Source organism: Trachemys scripta, chromosome 2 (genome assembly GCF_013100865.1).
Source record: "Trachemys scripta elegans isolate TJP31775 chromosome 2, CAS_Tse_1.0, whole genome shotgun sequence".
Classification (NCBI taxonomy): domain Eukaryota; kingdom Metazoa; phylum Chordata; order Testudines; family Emydidae; genus Trachemys; species Trachemys scripta.
The window spans coordinates 63,716,273-63,737,655 of NC_048299.1; the positions used below are offsets into that span (position 1 = coordinate 63,716,273).

General features: G+C 44.2%; 1 protein-coding gene across 6 annotated transcripts in view; it reads left to right on the top strand.

Moving 5' to 3' along the window:
• PLCL2 (phospholipase C like 2) overlaps nt 1-21,383 on the top strand; it is a 201,879-nt gene that overhangs the window by 107,997 nt on the left and 72,499 nt on the right. For all 6 annotated transcript variants that reach the window (XR_004644470.1, XM_034760744.1, XM_034760745.1 and 3 more), the window contains 2 exons: nt 908-3,394; nt 7,680-7,883. Coding sequence is in view for 5 of the 6 variants with exons in the window: in XM_034760744.1 (XP_034616635.1) it covers nt 908-3,394; nt 7,680-7,883 (2,691 nt within the window). In the remaining variant the exon portion in view is untranslated. The remainder of the gene's footprint in view (nt 1-907; nt 3,395-7,679; nt 7,884-21,383) is intronic.

A 21,383-nucleotide genomic window follows, 5' to 3' on the forward strand; every position in this document is an offset into this window, starting at 1 on the left:
CCCCCCCCAGAAAGCTCCCCCCCAAACTCCTGAACCCCCCCCATCTCTTGACTGCCCCATCCAAAATCTCCCTGCCCCTTCTCTTGCCCCTTGGCTCCCTTGTCGTTGCCCTTCGGTTCGCCTAAGGGCTCTCTGGGAGCTTGCTGAGTCTGAGCCGTTCTCCCGGCACGCTGGCCAGCAGCGGGGGAGGAGCTCCAGCCTGCCGGAGGCAAATGCAGGGAGGGAGGGAGGGAGTGAGCTATGCTGCAGGGGGGGGAGGGGGAAGTGGAGGAGGGACTCTCTCTCGCTGTCGGAGCCCCATGTAAGTAGCACCATCCGGCTGCCCTGTTAGCCGCGAGTGCTCTGCATGGGGGGGGGGAGGGGAGAGAGGGAAGTCCGGACATTAACAAATTCCCCCCGGACGCTATTTTTAGTTAAAAAATCCGGACATGTCCGGGGGAATCCGGACGAATGGTAACCCTATAAGCACTGTATTTAATACGGTGTCAGGGATCTACAAATAATTACAAGGACTGCATGAGGGCTCAGGGGAACAGATTACTTCCCACCATCTTGTTAGTAAAATGTGAGATACCTATTTCACCATGCTGCTATTAACAAAATACTATGAATTTTTTTACTTTTAAAACCTGTTTTGTTAAATTTTGTGGGCATACAAAACCTAAGCTTTGTGATACAAAAAAACCCATGTTTTCAAAAATGCCACATACATAGTTATGCAAACACAATCATTAAGCAGTTGTTAGTGTGTCAGATTTTGCATTTGTGGTGTCAGAACAAAAGATTTGTTGTCCAACATACCTTCTTTAGATTTTCCTCAATTCATTTTTGAACTTTGAACATAAAGATTTTCCATGTCCTATAAACAAGCTCATATTGACTTTTTTTTTTTTTTTTTAATCCACAGGATGGTACAAAACAAAAGAGAGAACGGAAGAAGACTGTGTCATTTAGCAGCATGCCAACTGAGAAGAAGATCAGTAGTGCAAGTGACTGTATTAATGCAATGGTTGAAGGCTCTGAGCTCAGAAAGTTTCGGTCCAACTCTAGAGTTTATCACCGGTACTTTCTTTTAGATGCAGATATGCAGTCCCTGCGTTGGGAACCTTCAAAGAAGGATTCGGAAAAAGCAAAGATTGATATTAAATCAGTCAAAGAAGTGAGAACAGGAAAAAATACAGATATATTCCGCAGCAATGGAATTTATGACCAGATATCAGAAGACTGTGCATTTTCTATTATTTATGGAGATAACTATGAGTCTCTAGATCTCGTTGCTAACTCAGCAGATATTGCAAACATTTGGGTAACTGGGCTAAGATACCTAATTTCTTATGGAAAACATACACTAGATATGATAGAAAGTAGCCAAGATAATATGCGGACTTCATGGGTTTCACAAATGTTTAGTGAAACTGATGTAGATAATTTTGGACATATAGCCCTTTATAAAGCTGTTCAGTTTATAAAAAAATTAAATCCGGGTTTAAAAACAAGTAAAATTGAGCTGAAGTTCAAAGAGTTACATAGATCCAAGGACAAAACTGGTACTGAAGTCACAAAGGAAGAATTTATTGAAGTTTTCCATGAGCTTTGTACCCGACCTGAGATCTACTTCTTATTGGTTCAGTTTTCCAGCAATAAAGAATTCCTAGATACCAAGGACCTTATGATGTTTTTAGAAGCAGAACAGGGAATGGCACATGTCACAGAAGAAATAAGCCTTGAAATTATTCACAAATATGAACCATCAAAAGAGGGCCAGGAAAAGGGCTGGCTCTCAATAGATGGTTTTACTAATTATCTTACTTCACCTGACTGTCATATATTTGATCCAGAGCATAAAAAGGTTTGTCAGGATATGAAACAACCTTTATCCCATTATTTCATAAACTCATCTCACAATACATATTTGATAGAGGACCAGTTCCGAGGTCCATCTGATATCACAGGATATATTCGTGCTCTTAAAATGGGTTGCCGAAGTGTTGAATTGGATGTATGGGATGGTCCAGATAATGAGCCTCTAATTTATACAGGACATACAATGACATCACAGATAGTCTTCCGCAGTGTAATTGACATTATTAACAAGTACGCATTTTTTGCTTCAGAATACCCTCTTATTCTGTGTTTAGAAAATCATTGTTCTATTAAGCAGCAGAAAGTTATGGTTCAACACATGAAGAAAATTTTGGGCGACAAGCTACACACACAGTCTCCAAACATAGAAGAGTCTTATCTTCCCTCACCTGACTCACTTAAAGGGAAAATACTAATTAAAGCAAAGAAGCTTTCCTCTAATTGCTCTGGGCTAGAGGGAGATGTTACAGATGAAGATGAAGGAGCAGAAATGTCACAAAGAGTAGGGAAAGAGGGTGCAGAACAACAAAACACTGTGATAGTGAAACGATTTCAGCTTTGCAAAGAGCTTTCCGAATTGGTAAGCATATGTAAATCAGTTCAGTTCAAAGAGTTTCAAGTCTCATTTCAGCTCCAGAAATACTGGGAAGTTTGTTCATTTAATGAAGTGCTTGCTAGCAAATATGCCAATGAAAATCCAGGAGACTTTGTAAATTACAACAAACGTTTTCTTGCCAGGGTTTTTCCTAGCCCTATGAGGATTGACTCTAGTAATATGAATCCCCAGGATTTTTGGAAGTGTGGCTGTCAGATAGTAGCCATGAACTTTCAGACACCTGGCTTAATGATGGACCTTAACATTGGTTGGTTTCGACAAAATGGAAATTGTGGCTATGTCCTTCGTCCTGCCATCATGCGAGAGGAAGTATCCTTCTTCAGTGCAAATACAAAAGATACTGTGCCTGGAGTTTCACCTCAGCTTCTTCACGTTAAAATTATTAGTGGGCAAAACTTTCCTAAACCCAAAGGGTCAGGTGCCAAAGGTGATGTTGTAGATCCTTATGTATATGTAGAAATTCATGGAATCCCAGCAGACTGTGCAGAAAAAAGGACAAAAACTGTGCATCAAAATGGAGACAATCCAATTTTTGATGAAAGTTTTGAATTTCAAATTAATCTTCCTGAACTAGCTGTCATGCGTTTTGTAGTACTAGATGATGATTACATTGGGGATGAATTTATTGGGCAGTACACTATTCCCTTTGAGTGTTTACAGACAGGCTATCGGCATGTTCCACTGCAATCTTTAACTGGAGAAATTTTAGCACATGCTTTCTTGTTTGTACATGTTGCCATTACTAATCGAAGGGGTGGTGGGAAACCTCATAAACGGGGCCTTTCAGTGAGGAAAGGAAAGAAATCCAGGGAATATGCTTCTATGAGAACATTATGGATTAAACCCATAGATGAAGTATTCAAGAATGCTCTCCAGTCTATACGGGATGCCACGGATCTGAGAGAAAATATGCAGGTACAGTTTTTACGATGAAATTATCAATGTTTGTGCCACAGTTGTACTTTTGCATTATGGTGTGTCTGCAGTGTGTGTTACATAGATATGTAAATGTTAACTGCATTTTATATATTATTAATTTATCATGTTTTTATACTGTACGAATTTAAAAACGGACAGACTGTATTTGAACAGCAGCTGGATGATATTGTCTATTAAGATAACTCCTAGTAGAAACACATGGTTTGTGCTATAATTCAAGCCTATTAACTGGCCCTATTTCTTGAGAAGGAGTACACTAGATATACTGGAGAAAAAGGTAGAGGCTACTTTTCAGCTTTAAGAAATTAAGTAAAATAGAAGTGCAGGGAGAAAACATTACTAACAATAATGAAACTTGTGAACAGTTTACTGTATATTCAAAGACCCCCTCATATCTGAAAGAATTCTCAAGGACGCTGTAAATGAAACAGTGTGATGGCTTCCCCATCTCTTTATGAGGTGAAAAATTTCCTCACATCACTAGCAGACCTTTCAAAGAGATCCTTCCCTTACCAGGATCCAAAAGAGCATTAGTATTTTACAAACAAGTTAAATGGGGATGGAGTTACTCCTTCTCCCCCAAAAGGGGTGTTCTAAAGACTGCAATATCAAACAAATACAGTATCGCAGAATGATAGGAAGTGTAGTGTAGACTAAAATGCTGGGTTATGGATCCCACTGTTAGATTGCGTCTTTTGTGTATCAATAAACATTCCTGCTACAAGAACTGCTGATCTAGGACAGAGTAGAGAAAAACATAAATTCTGTTTGATGAATCTTTTAACTATATAAAAGCTACAGTAAAAGTCCTAGCACTAAAAAATAAAAGTAAGCATAACCATATCAAAAAAGTTACCCATTAAATCTTATTTTATGTGACTTTAAGGAAAAACTGGTTCAAAGAAACATGCTTGAGGCTCAATTCCAGATTTTAAAAGGGTGTTTGTTTTACTGTATATCAGTGCAGATAACTTTTGTTTATGAATAAAGTTATGTTGAAAGTTGTAATAATGAAAGATTTTAACAGTATTGCAAACTTTAAAGCTTACACTTGTTTTTCCGAATTGTATCCAGCAGCTTCCCTATTCCATTCAGTATGATTTATGCCAAGGACATCATTATAGGCAAAGATCACAAACAAAATGTGGAGGCATGATTATGACTGGTAAATGAGATTCAGATTGCAGACTAGATGTGAATCTAATCTGTAATTAAGGAAGGTCTGTTATTCCATTGTGTACTGGCTAGGAGAATTTTTTTTTAAGGTGTCTTAATCAAGGATAGCCTGGATCTAAGATTTGAATATACAATAAGAAGGTGTGCTCGTAACTAGCATGCTATTTTATTTTTCAGAATTGGTGTGTTTTTGAAAAATGTAATTTTATTAAGGTTTTTAGGAGCAGTGCTTGGGGAAGGAGTTTTCTTTTATGCATTTCATTCTGTTACTTTGAAAGATGCACTTACATCTTCCCAACTTCTTATTAGTATACCTGGAAATGTCCCCAAGACAGATATAGTTTAGGCGGATGATAGAATAATTTTGATTATTTTAACTTGACAGATTTGCATGATGTGTTGCACATTTGTTCTTATGAATTGTATCCAGTCTCCTGCAACTTCCCCATTCCATTCCATAAGCAAAGATCACTAGCAAAATGTGGAGGCATGATTATGACTGGTAAATGATATGAATGTAATCTGTAATTAACGATAGACTCTAAAAAAAAATATATATATATATATCTCCTAGCCTATACACAATAGAATTAGAGTGCCTTAAGGAGAAACCTGGATCCTAAGACTTGAATATACAATAAGAAAGTGTGCTCGTAACTAGTATGCTATTTTATTTTTCAGATTGGTGTGGTTTTGAAAAATGTAATTTAGCAGGGTTTTTTAGGGTCAGTCCATGGGAAGGAATTTCCTTGTATGCATTTCATTTTGTTACTTTGAAAGATGTATTTACATCTTTCCAACTTATCAGTAGCATACCTGGAAATGTTCCCAAGAGGGGTATAGTTGAGGTGAATGATAGAATGCTAATTTTGATTATTTTAACTGACAGATTTGAATAATATGTCTATAAGATTTAAATTGTAATATAATTTGTGCTACACCCTGTATAAACAGGCCTAAAACAATGAAAAAATCTATTAAAATAAAGACAATTGCAAAATCTATAAGTCAGGGAATTTGAAATGGTTTCATTTCTTAATTACATATCCATTTACTACTATAATCACCATGATATAGCAGCTAGAAAGACAGACAACTTCAGGTATCTAGGTATTTTAAATATGAAATAGAAAAGTATTTCATGGAATAAAGTACACGTAGAAGTATAATGAACTACACCAAGGTCTTGTTTGAGTAGTCATTAGAATCCCTTTATCCATATCTAGGCCTTTTTTCTGTAGTCAGCAATGTGCATTGTGTTAGTAATACAAAAGCTGGTATCACTTCCACAGCTGAGTGTATGATGTCCGTGATTATGTTGGATATGGTATAGAACATTCACGTTGCTTGGCAGTGCAGTGCAGAGAATCATGAAAGTCAGCATGGGCTAGTGAGTAAGATATCAAACTGGGAGTCAGAAGACCTGAATTCTATTCACTGTCCTGCCACTGACTTGCTATGTGCCCTTAGACAAGCCACTTAACTTCCCTGGGTCTTAGTTTTCTTTTCTGTAAAATTGCTGTTTGTAATGCTTATCCACATTTGTAAAGTTTGAGATCTATGAATGAAAAGCAGTATAAGGTCTGTCTTTTCAGATGTCCTATTCTTTTATTAAATTCCAATCTAATTATTACAAATAGCCTTGGTTTACTAAACATTGAAAACGAATTATTTGAAAGGCAAAATTAATAGATTCCAAGGTCAGAAGGAACCATTGTGATCATCTAGTTTGACCTCCTGTGTAACATTGGCCATAGAACTTCCCCAAAATAATTCCTAGAACATAGTTTTTTAGAAAAACATCCAATCTTGAGTTAAAAATTGTCAGTATTGGATAATCGATCACGACCCTAGGTAAATTGTTCCAATGGCTAATTACTCTCACAGTTAAACATTTATGTTAATAATTGAGTGATGTACCAGTCACTGTACTGGAAATAATTTATGTATACAAATGTATACATAATATGTTCATTTAAAAATAGGTTGAGGTCAACTTGATGTGGATTGCCTGTTAAAAGTGGCATACGCATTTAAGCCCTGGTTCCAATTTACACTAAAACCACTTTACACCCCTCTGGCAGTATAAAGGGTCTTTCAGAAAGTAAAAATGTGACTCAAGACCTATAAACTTGTCACATACTTTAAAATATGTGCAGAATATCCCAAATGACCAAGATAAGAGGAGCACTTGGAACATTTGTTACTTAAACTTACTGATTTTTCTCTTACAGGTCCACAAACTCCAGACTTGCCACAGATCGCCACCTCCCACTTGGTGCAACAACCCCAAATTCACTATGATGGAGAGCACTCCCATCATGGGAATTGACTGGAGGCTGGAATCATTTTATAGGATTAAGATAAATGGCTGACGTTTACAATATTTCAGTGTTTCTTAAGTTTAAACATATATATTTTATATTCTAGCCTACAAAATAAAAATACTATAAACTCTTGGAAAATGTACAATATTTGGTTTAACAAATACTCTTAGAAGGTCATCTGAGTGATAGTGTGACATCACTAGTGGTGTGCAGCATTCCAGCATCACACCAAGTGGGAGCCAGCAGATCCTCAGCATGTCTGGAGAATGCTGACATACAATAGGTATGTTTAAAGTTACAAATGGACTGACTTGCCCCCTCCACCTTCCTACGTTTATTTGAGACATTCAGCACATAACTTTTAAGCAGCTGGATTTAAAAAACATTTTAAATACTTTTTGAAGCTTTTCAAAAGCTTGTTCAATCAACCAGTAGTTCATTGTTTTTATATTTCTTGAAAATTTGAAGTTAATAGCAGCATATTACAACCTCTTTATTCTAAGTAATATTTATTTTCTGTAGCAGGATTTTAAGTCTATTTGAATTTTTAATATCTCTGATAAATAAAATATTGCAAATATCTACGATACTTTGCTCTGGAAAACTGCCATTTTTCCAGGACAAAACCACTGATAGTTCTACACTGTTGCTTGGTTATAACTATTACACAATGAAATATAAGTCTATTAAACTGAATGAATGAGAGATTAAAAATCATGGTTAACTGTAAAGTAACTTTTTTATTTTCTTTTTAACAGAATGCAGTAGTTTCATTCAAAGAATTATGTGGCCTTTCTCCTGTAGCAAATCTTATGCAGTGTATTCTGGCAGTGTCTACCCGCTTGGTCGGACCTGATAGTACACCCTTGGTACTACTGAATCTCAATGATCAGTATCCCACTATGGAGATCCAAGGAACTGTTCCAGAGGTCTTGAAAAAGATTGTAACTGCATATGACATGGTGAGTAGTCCTTTGTGGTTTATGTATGCTGCTTGAAAGACTTTCTTTTTATAATATACTGTACCATGTCTGTTTTCAAAGGTCATTCTAATCTGTGACTTCCTATTTCATTACTTGTGCTTGAAAATTTATTCCCATGAACATTCAGCATCTGACACTGTTTTTAATGTGCGGTGAATGTAAAAATTAATACCTCTTACCTCATGCAAATTCACAAGACTTTGTATTATTGTATATAAATATGTTAGAAATGTACCTGTTTATGCATTAACTTGTAACTTTTTGCATATTGATCTCTTTTTCACATGTGCACAGTGATTTGTTACATTACATTTTTGAATTTATAGAGCTGTAGTTCTTTTCATCATTGATTCAAAGAGTAGAAAATGTTAATGTTTTTAGGAACTGTAATCTTATGAGCAGCATGATACTGTTGAAATCCGCACATTTTTTTTCATATATATATAATATATATATGCTGCATCTCTCCTGTATGTTTTATTTATTTTGGCAGTTGTGTATTCTATAATCAACTCTAATTTTCACTTTAATTGTTATAAATTTCAGCAAATCTGTAAATGGTGTCTTTAGAAACTAGAAATATTCACAAAAAGAAGAACAGGAGTACTTGTGGCACCTTAGAGACTAACAAATTTATTAGAGCATAAGCTTTCGTGGACTACAGCCCACTTCTTCGGATGCATATAGAATGGAACATATCTCCTCATTATATGTTCCATTCTATATGCATCCGAAGAAGTGGGCTGTAGTCCACGAAAGCTTATGCTCTAATAAATTTGTTAGTCTCTAAGGTGCCACAAGTACTCCTGTTCTTCTTTTTGCGGATACAGACTAACACGGCTGTTACTCTGAAACTTAGAAATATTCAGAAATACATAAAAAATTCAAAAGTATACTGCATGGGGAAAGAAAGAACTGTGTAAAAAAAGACTAAAGGATATGAATTCTGTAGCAGAGTGATGAATTATGAAGTTTACATTATGTATATGTAAGGAGGAAAATCAACCGACCAACAGTTTAAAACCTCCACCTGATTTCAGTTGCAGAAATATGGCATGGGGAAGAGACAACCTGTCACATAGGGTTAGAGCTTTTGATTTTTTAAAATGAACTCCTCTAAAATTGGAATATGATGATATGTAGATATTCTCTTCCAGGATTTTTCTATTAGTTTTGTGTTTTCAAACAAAACAGCTCAACTGTTTCCCTTTTTAAAAAAATTAGAAAATCTAAACATTAACCTAGGATCTGAAAATATGTATATGGAGTTACATTTTAGAGCTAATTTCCTGGCACAAATAGCTTTGGAATAGTAACCATACAAGACCCTTCATACTTAGAGGAGCTCATACAGTAGCACTGTTTGTAGAAAGAAAAATTAGTTAACTAGGAGTTCAAGTAGGACTATGGGATCCGTACATGGCTCAGTGATGAAAACACAGGTGCAGTTTGGTTTAAATGATACCATACTGTGTAATTACTGTAAGATTAGGATATTATAGTACAAGGTGTTCTTAATTGTTGGGATTACAGATAAATCACAGATAAAATGAACCTCTGTTGTTGTCGATGGAAAATGTGTCTAAGGGTATGTCTACACTACGAGAGTAGTTCGATTTTACTTAAAGCGAATTTGTGGAACCGATATTACAAAGTCGAACATGTGTATCCACACTAAGGACAGTAATTCGACTTTGTGAGTCCACACTAATGGGGCAAGCGTCGACATTGGAAGCGGTGCACTGTGGGCAGCTATCTCACAGTTCCCGCAGTCCCCTCTGCCCATTGGAATTCTGGGTCGAGCCCCCAATGGCTGCTGGGGCAAAAAATGTGTTGAGGGTGGTTTTGGGTAACTGCCCTCCCTCCGTGAAAGCGCCGGCAGGCAATCAGGTCGCACACTTTTCTGGTGATTGACAGGGCGGACGCCACAGCACTGCGAGCCTGGAGCCCGCTGCGATCATCGCTGCAGTTATGGCCGTTGGCAACACCTCGCACCTTATCATCCACCTTTTTCAGAGGCAGATGCTGAGAAGTCAGGTGAGGAGGCTACGGCAGTGCGATGAGGACATTAAGTCTGAGAGGGGCACAGACCTCTCACAAAACACGGGACTCCGCGCCGTGAACATCATGGTGGCAATGGATCATGTTGATGCTGTGGAACGGCGATTCTGGGCCCGGGAAACAAGCACGGACTGGTGGGACCGCATAGTGCTGCAGGTCTGGGATGAATCACAGTGGCTGCAAAACTTTAGGATGCATAAGGGAACTTTCCTGGAACTTTGTGAGTTGCTGTCCCCTGCCCTGAAGCGCAAGGACACCTGGATGCGAGCAGCCCTGACTGTCCAGAAGTGAGTGGCCATAGCCCTCTGGAAGCTTGCAACGCCAGACAGCTACCGGTCAGTCGCAAACCAATTTGGAGTGGGCAAATCTACTGTGGGGGTTGCTGTGATGCAGGTAGCCAACGCAATCATTGAGCTACTGCTCTCAAAGGTAGTGACCCTGGGAAACGTGCAGGTGATCATAGATGGCTTCCCTGCAATGGGATTCCCAAACTGTGGTGGGACTATAGATGGAACTCACCTCCCTATCCTGGGACCGGACCACCAGGCCACCAGTACATTAACCGAAAGGGCTACTTTTCAATGGTGCTGCAAGCACTGGTGGACCATAGGGGACGTTTTACCAACATAAACGTTGGATGGCCGGGCAAGGATCATGACACTCACGTTTTCAGGAACTCTGGTCTGTTTAGACGGCTGCAGGAGGTATTTACTTCCCGGACCACAAAATAACTGTTGGGGATGTGGAGATGCCTATAGTGATCCGCGGGGACCCAGCCTACCTGCTAATGCCCTGGCTCATGAAGCCCTATACAGGCACCCTGGACAGTGAAAAAGAACTCTTCAATTACCGGCTGAGCAAGTGCAGAATGGTGGTGGAGTGTGCTTTTGGACATCTGAAGGGGAGATGGAGAAGCTTACTGACTCGCTCTGATCTCAGCGAAACCAATATCCTCAGTGTTATTGCAGCTTGCTGTGTGCTCCACAATCTCTGTGAGAGCAAGGGGGAGACGTTTATGGCGGGGTGGGAGGTTGAGGCAAATCGCCTGGCTGCTGATTACGCCCAGCCAGACAGCCGGGCGATTAGAATAGCCCAGCGGGACGCGCTGTGCATCCGGAAAGCTTTGAAAGCTAGGTTCCAGAGTGAGCAGGGTAACCTGTGACTATTAAGTTTGTTTGAACAGAAGCTGAACCTGCCCCCGTTTCCTTACCCAGTTAATCTTGACTATGATCTCCAGTTACCAACCCCGTTCCCCCCTTCCAACACACCTTTAAAAAGAAAATAAATGAAACTTTGTTCATTAACACCGTTTTCTTTATTAAGGATTTCGCGGTAAAGGGTTGAAACTGGGACGCAGACTGTGGTGGGGAGAGGGTGTAGTGATGGAAAGGACGCTTCTAAACTCGAGGAATGACAGGCGCCTGCTCCTAGAGTGGTCCGCAGTGGTGGACTGGTTGTTTCAACGGAGCCTGCCACCCCTCCTTTTTGGGACTGTGTGTGTGGGGGCTATGTGACTTTATGGTGGGGGAGGGCGGTTACAGATCCCCAGCTGCATGGCTCTGTCATCCAGGCTAAGGACCGCTGTATAAGATCTGTAACCGTGTGGGGGCTATGTGACTTTGTGGTGGGGGAGGGCGGTTACAGATCCCCAGCTGCATGGCTCTGTCATCCAGGCTAAGGACCGCTGCATAAGATCTGTAACCGCCTCCCCCGCCACAAACTCACATAGCCCCCCCCCCGAACATGAAAACCACCTCCCAGACTGACCAGGGTGCCTAGTGACTGCAATGTGTGTGTGACCTTCTGCTGAACCTGCCCCCATGTCTGTACCCTGGTAAAGGTGACTGTCCTCTCCAATTACCAACCCCCTTCCCCCCGTTCAAACACACTCTCCTCTAAAAGAACATGACGGAAACAGTAATTAACAGAAACGTATTTTTTATTAACAACTACACAGTTAGGGGATGACACTGGGACGGGGGCTTGGGTGAGGTGCTTTTGGAGTGAAGGAAAGGACGTATCAAATCTTTGGGAATGAGAGCCTTCTGCTACTTGAGCAGTCTGCAGGGGTGGATGACTGTTTTCATGGACCCTGCCGCCCCTCCTTCTTGGGACTTTGGGTGGGGGGGGGATGGGACTTTGTGGCCAGGGAGGGCGGTTAGAAATAGAATGCAGCGGGGCTCTGTCCTCCTGCCTCCAGTCCTGCAGAACATCTACAAGGCGCCGGAGCGTGTCCGTTTGCTCCCTCATTAGTCCAAGCAGCGTTTGAGTCGCCTGCTGGTCTTCCTGCTGCCACCTGTCCTCCCATTCGCTGTGTGATTGCTGGTATTGCGACGTGTTCTCCCTCCACTGGGTCTGCTGTGCCGCCTCGGCTCAGGAGCAGCCCATAAGTTCTGAGAATATCTCGTCCCATGTCCTTTTCTTTCGTCGCCTGTTCTGCGCCAGCCTCTGGGAGGGGGATGGCGGGGTAGCTCGGGAGACACTCGCAGCTGTGGGATGGGAAAAAGGGAGTGAATTCCTCACAAAGATACAGTTTTGTGAACGATGAATATATTCTTTCTCTGTGAACAAGACCATGCACAGTACCTATCACATGCGCTCTCAGTACAAGTTTGAATTTTCGGCTTTCCCATTGAGTGCCTGGGGTCTTGCAGTACAGATCACTCAAGCGGGGCCGGACAACGGAATTCGGATAGCAGGCGGACATGGTAAACCATAGACTTTTGGCTGCTTAAAGCTTAATTTATAGCAGTGCCCTCCTTTCACGTTCCAAGCAATGCTCCTAGCGTTGGCCAGTTCCTGCTGCCGGCAATCCGGCCAGCATGAACTCTGCCCCTGTCCCTCCCCCTCGTGGCTGTCCCCGGGAAAGATCCCTGCATGCTGCTCCTGTCCCGCCTCCACTGCGTTGCTGTAAACTGCCGGTTACAGTTATGTAAAGGAACAGGCAATCAGTCCCAATACTAACATTCCCCTAATTCAAAGCAGGTCACCATGAGTGATATCACTCTGATGAGGATTTCGGAGACAGAGAAAGACCGCATGCTGCGTGAATGCCAGCAAACACCAGGGCCGTATGCCGCCATGCTTTGCGAGGCAATGATCCCGGAGTACTTGCTGGTAGCCTGGCGCGGAAAAGTTTCCTACCATGGAGGACACAATAAGGCCACTCTCCCCAGGAACCTGATGCAAAGGCTTTCACAATACCTCCAGGAGAGCTTCGTGGAGATGTCCCAGGAGGATTTCTGCTCTATCCCTGGACATATTGACAGAATTTTCCAGTAGCTGCACTGGCAAGGACTAAAAACTAAAGCGCCTAGGGCAAACTAATCATGAAAAACCCATTGTTAAGATACCATTCCTATTCTGTTCAAAATAAATGTTTAAAACACTTACCTACTGATCCTTCCCCTGATTCACGGTCTGGGTTACTGCCTTGGGAGGGTTGGTAGGGGATCTCCGTGCGGGTGACGAAGAGATCCTGGTTGTCAGGGAAATCAGGGTTAAAAGCGCTGTCGACAGCCTCGTCCTCCTCATCTCCTTCCTCATCTTCCCCGTCCGCGAACATCTCCGAGGAAGCGGCCGTCGACAATACCCTATCGTCAGAGTCCATGGATGGTGGTGGGGTAGTGGTGGCGGCCGCACCTAGAATGGAATGCAGTGCCTCGTAGAAACGGCATGTCTGGGGCTGGGATCCGGAGCATCCGTTTGACTCTTTGGTCTTCCGGTACCCTTGTCTCAGATCCTTGATTTTCACGCAGCACTGCGTTGCATCCCGGCTCTATCCTCTCTCCGTCATGGCTTTTGAGATCTTCTCGTAGATCTTCGCATTCCGTTTTTTCGATTGCAGCTCCGAAAGCACGGACTCATCGCCCCACACAGCAATCAGATCCAAGACTTCCCGATCAGTACATGCTGGGGCCCTCTTTCTATTCTGCGATTGCATGGTCACCTCTGCTGGAGAACTCTGCATCGTTGCCAGTGCTGCTGAGCTCGTCACGATGTCCAAACAGGAAATGAGATTCAAACTGGCCAGACAGGAAAAGGAATTCAAATTTTTCCAGGGCTTTTCCTGTGTGGCTGGTCAGAGCATCCAAGCTCGGACTGCTGTCCAGAGCGTCAACAGAGTGGTGCACTGTGGGATAGCTCCCGGAGCTATTAGTGTCGAATTCCATCCACACCTACCCTAATTTGACTTGGCCATGTCGAATTTAGCGCTACTCCCCTCGTTGGGGAGGAGTACAGAAATCGATTTAAAGAGACCTCTATGTCAAAATAAATAGCTTCATTGTGTGGACGGGTGCAGGGTTAATTCGAGTTAAGGCTGCTAAATTCGACATAACCTCCTAGCGTAGACCAGGCCTAAATGTCTGGTTGTTCTGAGGTTGGTGACACTGGCAGCAGAGTTGCTCCTTTCTGGGCATTTCTATACTATCCATAAATTTGGAATATCTGGATTTTTAGAATTAGGATATTTTTTAAAATGGTAATTCTCTTAAAGAATTTTCAAGCAAGGGTCATTGTTATGTCTATAAAAGGAGATCATATCTGCAAAGTTGTACACACAAATCATCTCCTTTTATATGTACATAATGAATTCTTTATTTCTGACGGGTTTTCTATAAAGCATGCATCAAGTCAAAGCACACTTTATATTCCAAGATGAAGGCAACAACACATGCCAGGATCATCAGGGAAAAAAATGGAATTTCTAGAGTGAAGCCATTTTGAAGATATGATGAAAAATGAGACACACTTCATTTTTTGGAATCTCTTTATCTCAGAAATGCCTTGTCTAATTTGACAGAAACATTCCAGAAAACTTTTTATTGTGGGCTGAGAACTAATTGTAAAATTTCACATGGTTACATTTGATTCTAATGGATGTCATGGGATGCACGGGCTCTTTTAAGGTTCATAAGCAGAATCCTTTTTCTTCGAGTGCTTGCTCATGTTGATTCTATCATAGGTGTGTGCATGCCCACGTGCGCAGTCATCAGAGATTTTTGCCTTAGCAGTTTCCGTAGGGCCAGCTGTGTCACCCCCTTGAGTGCTGTGCTGTGCTCTGCTCATGCACAAGTGCTGCCAGCCCTACAACCTCTCAGTTCCTTTTTATCGCCCGTGGTGGTCAGTCGGAGCTCCTTTCCTTGCTCATCAAGGGCTAGCAGTTTTTCTTATCTCAAACTTTGTGCCTTAAGGCTTTGTATATAGTTATTCTTTGTGTTAAGTACCTGTTTATTGTAGTAGTTTGTTAGTAGCTAGGTCCCAGTGGGGACTCTGACCCCAGCAGGGCATGCCCCAATCTCTGGGTTTTAAGCCCTGCGAATCCTGTAACAGGCCTATGCCTGTTAGCGACCCCCATGGCAGCTGTCTCATGTGCTTGAGAGAAGTGCACATTAAAAAGAGGTACTGGATTTGTAAAAACTTTCAGCCTCGCACGCAGAAGGAGAGGGACATCAGGCTCAGAGCTTTCCTTATGGAGTCCACTCGGTATCGGTGCGAAGTACACCACTGGGGCCCTCCTGGTACCATTTTATGTTGCCAGTACCGAAGAAGAGGGCAAAGAAGCACGGTTCCCCAGCACCGTCAAAGAAGGGCCAGTTGACAGTAAGAAAAAGAACCTGCCCCGGATCACCCGCCTACCCCTGAGCCCCGCAGTCGGCCCTCTCTAGTTGGGGTAGTTAACGCAGTAAAAGGTCCTCCTCTGATTCCTGTGAGCTGGGACTGGACCAACTTCTCTGCTGGCACCGATGCCTTCGAGAGCTCAGGCGTTGAAGGAGCACAAGCCGTCCATGCCGCCAGTGCATCTAGTGCCGCAAGATTCGGCTAAGGCTCCCCAAGAGGGCAAGCCAGCCGATACGGCTCCCCAGGGAGTGGTGGAGCATTGCCGATCCCTTGAGATGATGGTGTGCTCTCCACCTCTGCACCGCCTAACGCCAGTGCCATTGTTGAGATTGGCGCAGACTTACCATTGGTCGCCGGCCCCTGGTCATGGTCGCCGTCATCTCGATGCGGCTTGCTGAGAGAGAGGCTTCAATCCCCTATTACTGGTGCCGGTCACCATCCTGGAAGTCGTCCCATCACCAATCCCATTTCCTTCCCACCTCTGATCTCCTTGGCACCGTCTCTGGTCGCCGCACCGTCGGTGCCAGTCCCTTCAGGTGGGGCACCTGTTCCCAGGGTCAGTGGCCTCTACAGCCCCTCCATAGTCTCCAGATGGGGATTCGTCTGGATTGCAGGGCCACTTCAGCCCATCGCCTCGTCCCCAGTGACAAGATTGGGTGTCCAAGCCAACATTGGCGGTACTGGGGCAATGGCAGCCAGGCCAGTGGCCAGCGCAGTGGCCATGTTGGAATGCCTGGGGGGTTCCGATCATGGTGAAGCCCCCTTCGGTCCATTCATCAGCCGCCGCCACGGAAGCAGGCCCAGTAACAGAAGCACACCTGGTGGCCAAGTCTCAGAAGGCTGTGCCTACCCCCAAGCCATCCTCCCCAGTGGAGGAGGCGGACCAGGCTCCCCCTTCACCATTGCAGTCCTCCTCTTCATCCCCCAACAAGGTGGTTGTGGGACCCACCAGAGCCAGCCTGCCTGATGATGTTAAAGACCACCAGGCCTTATTTCAGCAAGTTGCCGAAAACTTGGGCCTGGAAGTGGAGTTGATGACTGAACAGGAGGACATCCTGTTCAACGTCTTGTCAGCCTCGACCCCTATCCATGTTGCAGTGCATGAAGGGGTCCTCAAAATTGCCAAGACCAATTGGCAGATGCCCTTCTCCATCCCTTCCACCGCAAACCATGCTGAGAAAAAGTACTTTGTCCCAGCCAAAAGTTTTGAGTATCATTATACCCACCTTCCCCCCTCTCCCCCCAGCTCGCTGGTGATCTCCACGGCCAATGAAAAGGAGAAACAGAGGCATTCTAATTCCACCTCAAGAAATAAGGAGGCCAGGCGACTGGACTTGTTTGGAAGAAAAGTTTATTCTACTGTAAGTCTACAGTTTCGGGTGGCGAACCTCTTGGGCCGTTATAACTTCAATTTATGGGACACTCTCCATAAGTTTGAGGAGTCCCTCCCACAAGACTGGGTCCAAGAATTTGTCACTCTGGTGCAGGAGGGCACCATGGCGACCCTTCAGATGGTGTGGATATGGCAGACTTGGCAGCGAGGATGGTGGCATCCACGTTGGTGATGAGCTCCTGGCTTCAAACTGCTGGACTCTCCCAGGATGCAGAACTCCATTCAAGACCTCCCTTTCGATTGGAACGGTCTGTTCTCTGATCAGACAGATGCGAGGCTGCTTGGAATGAAGGACACCAAAGCCAACCTCAGTTTGCTGGGCATTCACACCGCAGTCGGCGCGTAAGCGTTTCTGGCCGCCCCCAACACCAAGGTCATGGCAGCCTTGTTCCGGGCCTGCTAGAAGAAGGGACTGGGACACTGCATTTAGTTGTCACTGTCTTTCTGTCTCCCGCTGTGCAGCCTGGCCAGGCCAACCATTCTGCAGGGCAGAAGCGTTTGTTTTGACAGCACGTTTGAGAGCGACGCCCCAGCTAATTCCCTGGATCCACTGCTACATTTCCTCAACCACCTTTTCCCCTACCACTCAGCCCGGTTGCAGGTTACCTCAGGCCATTGGGTCCTGGTCATAATAGCTCGGGGCTATACCCTGCAATTTTTGGCCACCCCTTCCTTCTCCCCATTCCTTGTTCCTCTTTAGGGACCCTTCTCACAAGCAACTCCTCATTTAGGAGGTCAAGAACCTGCTGCATCTGAGGGCCATGGAGGGCCATGAAAGGAAAAGGAATCTACTCCTGGTACTTCCTAATCCTGAAAGCAAAAGGGGGCCTCAGACCCATCCTGGACCTGCGTCACCTCAACAAGTCTCTCAAGAAGTTGAAGTTTTGCTTGGTCTCCCTGGCCGCCATCATCCCCTCCCTGGATCTGGGAGACTGGTACGTCACTCTTGACTTGAAAGACGCTTACTTCCACATTTCTATATTCCCAGGCCACAGGTGCTTCCTCCATTTTGTGGTGGGAGAGAGCCATTTCCAGTTCACGGCACTCTCTTTGGCTCTGAGGGTGTTCACAAAGTGCATGGCGCCGGTGCCGCTTACCTCAGACGTTGGGGGGTCCACCTGTTTCCGTACCTCATCAAGGGCAGGTCTCTGGATCAGGTGCAGAGGAGCCTTGACCTGGTGCACTCCACTTGCTATGACCTGGGCCTGTTGATAAACATAGAAAAGTCCACATTAATGCCAGTCCAATGCATAGAGTTCATCTGGGACATTCTTGACTTCCCGCGGGCCAGGGCCTTCCTTCCAGAAGCATGTTTTCAGGCCATGGTGGATCTAATCTGCCATTTAAGGAACCACCCACTCACTACAGCCCACACCTGCCTACATCTGGTGGGGTATATGGCCACATGCACGTACGTGTCAGCCATGCTCAACTCCATCTGCGGCCTCTGCAGGTGCACCTGGACTCTGTCTATATCCTCAGTAGGCACTCCCTGGACCAAGTGGTTACGGTGCTGAGCCACGTCATTTTGTCCCTGAATTGGTGGCTGTATCCCAAGTGGGTGCTGCCCCCCGTCCCCATTGCTGACCCTGGTCTCCAACGCCTCGGATCTGGGCTGGGGAGCCCACCTGGGCGAGCTCAGCACCCAAGGCGGTTGGCTACAGGACAATCTAGCCCTCCTTATCAACGCCTGGCCTGCCAGGTGTTCTTGCCCCACCTGAAATGCAAGGTGGTGCAGGTCCTGATGGACAATACCACCACGATGTATTACATCAACAGGCAGGAAGGGGCCAGATCCTCAGCCCTTTGTCAGGAGGTGCTCAGCCTTTGGGACTTCTGTGCGCAGAAGTCTAATCGCCGCCCATCTACCCGGCTCCAAGAATGTCCTAGCAGATCGCCTCAACAGGACCGTCTCGTCTCGCCAGGAGTGGTCCCTCCATCTGGAGGTGGTCAACGTAATCTTCTAAAAGTGGGGAAGTCCCCAGGTGGACCTGTTCAAGTCCAGGCAGAACAGGAAGTGCCACCAGTTTTGCCTCATCCAGGATCTAGAGAAAGGTTCCTTTTCGGATGCCTTCCTCATCCCTTCATCGGGGTGCTCATGTATGCCTTTCCGCCGGTGCCATTGATCCACAAGATCCTGGTGAAAGTCAAGCAGGACAGAGCGAGAGCCATTCTCGTGGCCCCATCAGCCCTGCTTCAGCATGCTGTTGGACCTGTCGACAGCCGCCCCTCTTCAGCTGCCTCTTCAACCAGATCTGCTGTCGCAGAGCCATGACAACCAGCTGCAAAGGAACCTGGCGGCGCTGCACCTGACAGCTTCGCTGTTGCATGGCTCAGTGTGGAAAAAAGGGCATGTTTGGCCCGTGTTCAGCAAGTTTTGCTCAGCAGTAGGAAACCCTCAACCAGAGCAACTTACCTGGCAAAATGGAAAAGATTCCAGTATTGGGCCTCAGAGCGGCACCTTCGGGCCTTGCAAGCCTCACTTCAGGACATTCTGGATTAAATGCTGCATCCTAAGCTTCAAGGGTTGTCCCTCTCTTCCATCAAAGTCCACCTGGTGGCCATCTTGTTGCTACATCCCCCAGTCCAGGGCAGGTTTCTCTTTGCCCATCCCATGACAATACAATTCTTGAAAAGGCTGGAGCGCTTCTACCCACACGTCCAGGAACCAGGCCCTCCTTGGGACCTGAATCTTGTGCTGTCCAGGCTCAGGGGTCATCACTTCAAACCCTTGGCTTTCTGGTCCCTCCTGCTTCTCTCCTGGAAGGCTTCTTTCTTGGTCGCTATAATGTTGGCCCATAGGGGGTCAGAGATCAGGGCTCACTTTGGAACTGCCCTATACGGTCTTCAAGGACAAAGGTCAGCCGCGCCTGCACCCGGCGTTTCTGATCAAGGTCATGTCCCAGCAAGTTCGAGAAGATGCTGGCTTCAGCAGAACAGTGCTACTATCTGCAATGCCTTGAACTCTGAGCCCACCTCTGAGGATTCTGCTTGGGAGTCACCTACAATGGTATTGACATGAACAAGCACTTGAAGAAGAAAAAACGATTACCCACTTTTTCATAACTGTTGTTCTTCAAGATGTGTTGCTCAGGCCCATTCAATTACTTGTCCTCCTACCCATCTGTCAGAGTTGTCAGCAAGAGGGAACTGAGAGGGCCTAGGGCAGGCAGTGCCTGATATACCAGGGCATGAGCTCGGCACTCAAAGGGATGACACAGCTGGCCCTAGGGATACCACTAAGTCAAACATCTCCGATGACTGTGCACGTGGGCGCATGCACACCTAGAATAGAATCGACATGAACAACCCATCTTGAAGAACAATAGTTATAAAATTTGGGGACAAATTGAAATTAAGATACCCAGGCAAGGACACTTTCTGTTCACAAATTCCAAGGACGTTCTTTTTTTTGTTTTTTGGCCTGCTACTGTTAAGTTAGGAGGTAGTTGTGAAAATTAGGTATATAATGGGAAGACAAATTCAGTCTTAATTTAGAGAGAGACTATCACCTCTCCATAATAATAATTTCTTCCTTTTTTTACTTTGTGCTAGCATGTGCCTCACAGTCTGTTCAGAATTATGTTTTAAGAGAGTTGCTCCAATTTATCATTTACTATCAATGTGAAATCAGGGTGACAGCAAACATTACCTTGTGGAATGTTTTTCAAACAAACCTTGGTTACCATGGTAAGTGCATAGGCTATCTTTGGTTTACATTGTTGTTTCATTCTGGATGTGGCATGTGGTTAATATGGATATTTTCAAAGCACCCACTGTTTCAGGGTCAGTCTATCTCAGACAGATACAGTAATTTAATATTTAACAGTTCTTTGAAATACTTTCCCGGCTGTAAAAACTACAGTAAACATTTACCCTAGCAAAGTGGTCAACAGTTATGCAGTAGAATTTGTTTGCACAGTGAGTGACTAGAGGGCTCTATATATTTGCTCAATAAACTATGATAGGATGCAAGTCCTCTTCAATGAAAGAGTTAATCTGCAATAAAGTAATTACTAAAGAGTACAATTCAGGGATAAAACTGGTGAAAACGTCTTTAGTACAATACAGGAATAGTATAGTTATTAAAGAAATACTGAGTCAAGTAAGCATGACTTAATTAGAACATCCCAGGATACTTGTTATTTTACATATTCTTGACAAAAAGATACAGTGTTATTCTAGTCAGTCAGAATTCATTACAGTGTCATTGAAATGCTGGGATTTTGGATATGTTTTACAAGGCATTTGAAGTCAGTGGTTGGAAAGACATCTGTTGTCTTTAGTGGTAGTTGAATTGGATGCTTAATGTGTATTGTGGGTAAAGTGGACGTTTAGTAAGGAAGATAGAAATGATACACACAGGAGCTAAAGTGCTGGTTCCATAGAAGACAATGGGGATT